General features: G+C 41.1%; 1 protein-coding gene across 1 annotated transcript in view; it reads right to left on the minus strand.

The window, feature by feature from the left end:
- Nucleotides 1–379: 379 nt before the first annotated feature.
- CDK5RAP1 (CDK5 regulatory subunit associated protein 1) overlaps nt 380–6155 on the minus strand; it is a 29358-nt gene continuing 23582 nt past the window's right edge. The window contains exons 7-8 of the mRNA XM_023522231.1: nt 4359–4499; nt 380–657 (exon numbers count right to left, since the gene is read on the minus strand). Coding sequence (XP_023377999.1) covers nt 577–657; nt 4359–4499 — 222 coding nt within the window. The 3' untranslated portion in view covers nt 380–576. The remainder of the gene's footprint in view (nt 658–4358; nt 4500–6155) is intronic.

Here is a 6155-nt window from a genome sequence, read left to right on the forward strand (position 1 = left end):
CCCACAAAATGACATAATCTTGTAGTGACAGCCTAAAAAAGAGGTGCAAAGCCCACCAAAAGGGACCTGATGGAGATAAGAGACCAGCAGAGGGAAATCCTCAGGTAAAATATAGGATAAGGTGAGGAGATAAGCAGCTGAGTCATTGTCATCAAACCAAAATATAATCTAGAGCAGTTTTTCCCAAGCAAAAGTTTCTCTCCACCCTCCCCTCCCCTTCGTTCTCTAATTCCTGAGGTCCAGGGGAGAATACCAGAGAGGTTAGCAGTGTCCATAGCAGAAACTGGGTTGGGAAATACTTAACACAGACACTCTAGGGAAAATTCCAGAAACACTAACAAAGGCAAAAATGGAGTAAAAGTAGAGAGACAGGGACCACTTTAGTTTAGGTAAATTTAATGATTATAAAGGCTGTTCATGTAGCAGCAAAGAGATGCATTTTCCATTTGACATAAAGTTATTTTGCCACTTATGGCTTGTCTTCAAAGCTTTATTACCTCTTTCATTAGTGACCAGTCATATCTCCCTTCCTGTTGGGAAGGACTGCTCACATCAACTCTGAGGCCATAACTCAGGTCAACAATATGTTGAAGAGTCCTTCAAAGTGGTCCTGCAGAGAACATGTCCTTTAAGTGTCTGAGAGCTGGCAGAGGTGATCTGAAAGAAAACCAGTCAGGCAAAGGCAAGGTAAATAAGACTGTTCTACAGGGACTTAATATGGAGCCTGCAAGGAGGGGCCACCAAAAGGGACCTGATGGAGATGAAAGGCCAGCAGAGACTGCATGGTTCCTGTATGCCCCCAATCTTGGGAGGAAGAGACCTCTGATGCAATGGTAATGCATACAATTTAAGAAGTTCAAAAATAGGTCCCAAACAGCTTTTTTTCTCTTGGGAGGTAGTTCCTCCCCAGCACCAACCATAAAGTTCAGGTGTGAGCTGCACATCAAAGACCCTGCCCTCCTAACCCCACAGGTAAGCTGTGATCCAGGCTGGACTAGTTAGATCCTTCCTTAGGCTACTTACAGCCAAAATTTGGTGAAAAGGCTCTCTTTCCTCTTTGTGAGCTAAAAGCATGTGACCCCAAAGTTACCAGTGGTCTCATTTCTTACCATAAGAACAAATCAGTCCATTAGTAAATATTTATTGAGTGCTTATTATGTTCTAGGAATAGTCCTAAGTGCTAGAGATACTGAGATGAACAAAACAGTTATTTACTCTAACCTCAAAGGAGCTTCCAGGGGAAAACAGACAATAAATATGTAAAGAAATAAACAAGGATGATTTCAGGCACTGAAAAGAGCTATAAATAAAAAATGGGCTGATGTGATAAATAGCAACAAGGACAAGATGGAGGGAAGCTGCTTTAGCACTACAGTGGCCAGAGAAGGAATCTCAAGGAGGTGACATTTGAGAGGAAATCTGAAGGTTTTGAAGAAGGCAGCCAGGAAAAGATGAAAAGCCTCCCAAGCAACACAGCACATGCAAAGTCTCTGACACTAGACTAGGTGTGAGGGACAAAAAGGGGGCCACCAAGGATGGAGGAGAGAGAATAAGAAGAGTGAAGGGGACATGAGGTTGGAAAGGTAGCTAGGACAATTCATATAAGGCCTTGGACACCTTGCATTTCATGCTGGCTCCAATCAGAGGAGGGCTTAAGCAGAGGAGTGATTTGATTTAGAAAGATCACACTGCCTACTGTGGGGTAGACAGACTAGAGGAAGGCAAGAATGGAAGGAGGAAATATGAAGCCTCTGGAATTCTCATGCATGGCTAGTGGGAGTGTAAAATGGTACAATCATTTTGACTATTTCTATTATACAAACCCTATTACCCAGCAATTCCAAGCCATATACCCAACAGAAATAAATACATATGTGTACTAAAACACCTGTACAGAAATATTCATAGAAAATCTATTTATAATAGCTCCAAACTAGAAACAACCAAAATGGCCAACAACAGTACAATGCATAAATAGTGTTATATATATTCATATAATATGTGAGTAAGCTGGTAGAAATAATGATGAGACAATGAGGTTTCATTTAACTTTATCAATGAAATATAAGGCAGACATATGCTGAAACTAGGGTTTGATGAAATAGGCAGATGAAGATTTAAGAAGAAAGAGAGAGGAAAAGTCAATTTACTAGGGAAATTTTCTAGGATCAGGATTTCAGAGGCATGCTCAGTGCTCATTTGGGTTTTATGGTCATGAATTTGAACTGAGTGCATTTGGTTTATGTGGAAGAGACTGTTAGTTATCTCCCAATATTTCTCCCTTTCTTCCTCAGTAACATAACTCCCAATTTTTAACTGGGCACATGGTCATTCAGAATGAAAACCACACTTCTCAGATACTTTGCAGTCTGGTGTGGTATGTTACTATAGTAGAAATAGTGCATAGAACTTCTGCAAAGTGTCCTGAAACGAAGAAGGCAAGCCCTTCCCCTCCCTTCTACCTGATACCTAGGATACAGACAAGGTAGCTGAAGCAGCCATCTTGGATCACAATGCAACCTTCAGAATGGAGGCCATACACAGAGAACAAAAACAGAAGGAGCCTGGACCCTTGATGATCATGGAGCCATCGCAATCACCAGTCCTTGACCTTTCATATCTTGATATTTATGAGAAAGAGAACTCCTACCTTATTTAAGCCACTGTATTTTGCGTTTTCAATCATCATCATCTGACCTAATCTACATAATACAGATTAACTGCGTGCTTTTCCTCAGCAATGTTCAGCTGATAGGGTACAGATGCAGAGGAAGCAGATAATCACTTTTACCAGGGCTGGGGTTTAGCCAAATAAGCACCATAGACGAAAGAGAAACAAGACAATGAAATTTATGAGAGTGGCCCTAACACAGCCCAGAGACTCTAAGTGGAGAGAAATAAAGCAGCACAGACAGGCAACAGAGAGAAAGAGCTGATAGATCCCTGGTTCCACAGGCCCTCCTTCATTCTGATCCTTGCACTAAATCTTACTTGGGGGGTCTATGTCACTTGGGAACAAAAGAGAGTAACCTCGTAATACAGGATGACATTTCCAACTTTCTTAACAATTAGAATTTTTCCATTTTACAAAAGAATATCATACTAACATTACAGCCTACCCACCAACCTCATTCCTTTTTTTACGTAACCCTTAGCTACAGTGGAAAGAGTAGGAGGAGGTATGAGAAAGCAACTAAAAATTAAAGAAACAAATATTCAGAAAAGAGAAATAAGAAAATAAGGTAGTATTAAAAAAAATGGAGAATCCTACGAGAGAGTGTTTCCAGATCAACCACATTACTGCCTAGTAGAAATTACTCTTTATTTAGGAAATTCCTAGGTAACATTTAAGTAAGACAATCCCCAGTCAGGACAAGGACAGAAGGAAATGGGATCATAAAGTCTCCCACAAGCAAACTGATTGTGTTGTAAGTTTTTGTCAGATGAACAGAAAAGAAAAATTCTAAGTGTTGGCAAATTTTCAGGCCAATCTAAAGAGGTTATGTGCCAGGAGAATGAGCCTCCCTCAGCTGCAAGCCATGGACCATAGCTCCCATGACTCATGATGGAGATAACAGTAAAAGCAAGTAAAGAAGGCAGAGCAGAGGGTAAGGCACTAAGAAATAGGTAAGAACACAAAACACTAATCATCATCAGCAGGAAAACAATTACCCTCTCTACATCTCTCTCTATTGCAGATGCTCCAGAGCTCAGTATTGGAGAAGCAGCTTTGTTCCTCCCCACCTCATCGGTATGTGTCCTGCCAGCCTCTAGTTCTGAGACAAGTGGACATGAGGACCAGGAGGAAAGGAAGATGGCAGTAGCAGACCTATGGTAGTATAAGAAGAAAAAGAGGAAGGAAGAAAGTAAAGGAAAAAGAGAAGAAAGGAGGACTATCCCCAGTGAAAGGGGGAAAAGAAGGGGAAATCTCACAGCCAATCACTTAGATCTGCTAGTCCAGGGAAGGAGCCCAGGAAACTAGAACACATGTAAGTTAGCAATGTCTAAAGCATCAGAGACCTTGAAGGGCATGGTGATCTGACAGAGAGAACTATGAACTCACTCAAAATCACTTATACTTCCCGGCCTTTCTGGTGCAGAAAACTGCATGCTACAATGTACTCCAACCTCACCAAATTCCCAAAAAGAACCCTTCTGGGGCAGGAGAGAAGAGAACCAAAAAGGCATTAGTTAGAAACAATCCAATATTCAATTCAAGGTGCCTTTCTACTTTTCAGGTTGAGAAGAGATTTTTACTTTAATAAAGAATTTCTCCAGGAAAAAATTTCATTCCCCTAAATTATCATATCTAACAGCCATTTCACAGTGCAAACCAAAAGCCCAAAAGGACACCTTACCTTAACCAGCACATAGTCCCCAGGCTGAGCTCTGACCCTGAGCCCAGAGTTAGTGACATCCTCCATCTCTACATCAGGGAATATCACCTTAAGGTTTCCATCATTCCGGCCGCACAGGTCAGTGGCAGAGCGTTTACTGAGCTGTAGAAAGAATAGAGACTTTATGAATCTGTCACAGTCATCAGTTCTTGGAAAGGAGAAATTATGCCTTCTCTGTCTCAGATCCCCAAGGGTCTTGCTCACAGAGCATTCCTTAACCAAGGAATCACTGAAGAAGACTAAGTGTTTACCACGGCTCCATCAACAATGGCAGTGCATGGCACACAACAGAAACTCAGTAAAGTTTTGCTGACTCTACATTAATGAATTACTCAATCAATGAGTCTTTGATTACAGAATGACCTTCAGCAGGAATGGACCTCCAACAGGCCTAAAGCCAAAGACATATGGGTAATGCACTTGACAAATCGACTTTCACTTTATCCAGTTTCAAAGTAATCACTCAGGAATGTCCTGAGGTTGTCTGGCTGAGTTACTTGCCCCTAATGAATAAGCAGACTCAAAGCCAGAGTCTCCATCACAACATGCAAAAGACAGGGCAAGGAGAATAATAAAACCAAAATGATGGAATTAACTTCTGGAATATATATAAGTATTTCTCTTCTAGTCATGATGAAGTGACAAGAACCAAATTTATCCTCCAGCCTTAAAAAACTAGGAAACTGGACAAAATGTGTGAAACAACTACTTTCAGATATTGGACAATAGAGATCGGATCAAGACTGTGATCTCCAAGAGAAGGAAAACAAATGAAGCCTTCCAATCCCTGTGCATTGTGCTAGAAGGCACATAGCAGACAAGGAAGCAAAGTAAGGAGAGAGATCTCAAGGCAGAGAATGGTGATTCTCTCTGGAATGAGGAAGGAAGGATCAGAGTTCAGGGAGCCTGCAACAGCTAGAAATTGTGGAACAAGTTCTAGACAGAAGGCAGCTAAGCAGGAAAAGAGCTATACAAATGTGCAAAAGGATCCACTGAGTCTCTGCTGAATACTAGTACATGCTCCCATAGAGTGAAATTCTGTGAAGTCAGGCAAAGAAAGTAAACTAGAAACTGTCAACTGATCAGCTCCCAGAGGTCACATGGGGCTGGGAATCATTTAATCAAATAATTAACCAAACAGTCCTCATTGATTCCCTGGGACATGCAGTAGTGACTCCAGAAGAGTCACACCTTAGTAATGAGAATAAACTATCCCTAGAATAAAAAAGTTTTACTAACAAAGCTTAAAAACAAGTCTTGAAAGAATCAAACTGAACTATAGTAACATCACTATCTATCAGAACAAAGACTATCACAAAATCCATACACTTAAAAATGTACATTGCAATAACCACCATCCAATCAAAAATCACTAGATATGCCCAAAACAGAAAAATGTGACCCATAATCAGGAGAAAAGTCAGTCCATAAAAACAAACCAAGGCAGTCCCTGTCCAGATGGCAGAGTAGGTAAATGCTATGCTTGCCTCCTCCAATAACCTGCTAAATTACAGAACAGTGACCCTTAAGAACCACCTGAAGTCTAACTGAAAAGAACTCCTATAATAAAAGATATAAAGAAGAAACCACATCAAAACCTGTAGGAGGGGTGGAGATGCAAAATGGGCTGGTCCCACACCCATGTATGGCAGTTAAGATTTAGGAGGGATATCTCAGCTTCAGAGGTTACCCCAAGGAGCAAAAGGTCCCAGCCCTATACCAAGCTCCCCATTCCAGAGCATCAGTGCCGAGAATAGT

Source organism: Pteropus vampyrus, unplaced genomic scaffold (genome assembly GCF_000151845.1).
Source record: "Pteropus vampyrus isolate Shadow unplaced genomic scaffold, Pvam_2.0 Scaffold336, whole genome shotgun sequence".
In the NCBI taxonomy this organism is placed as follows: domain Eukaryota; kingdom Metazoa; phylum Chordata; class Mammalia; order Chiroptera; family Pteropodidae; genus Pteropus; species Pteropus vampyrus.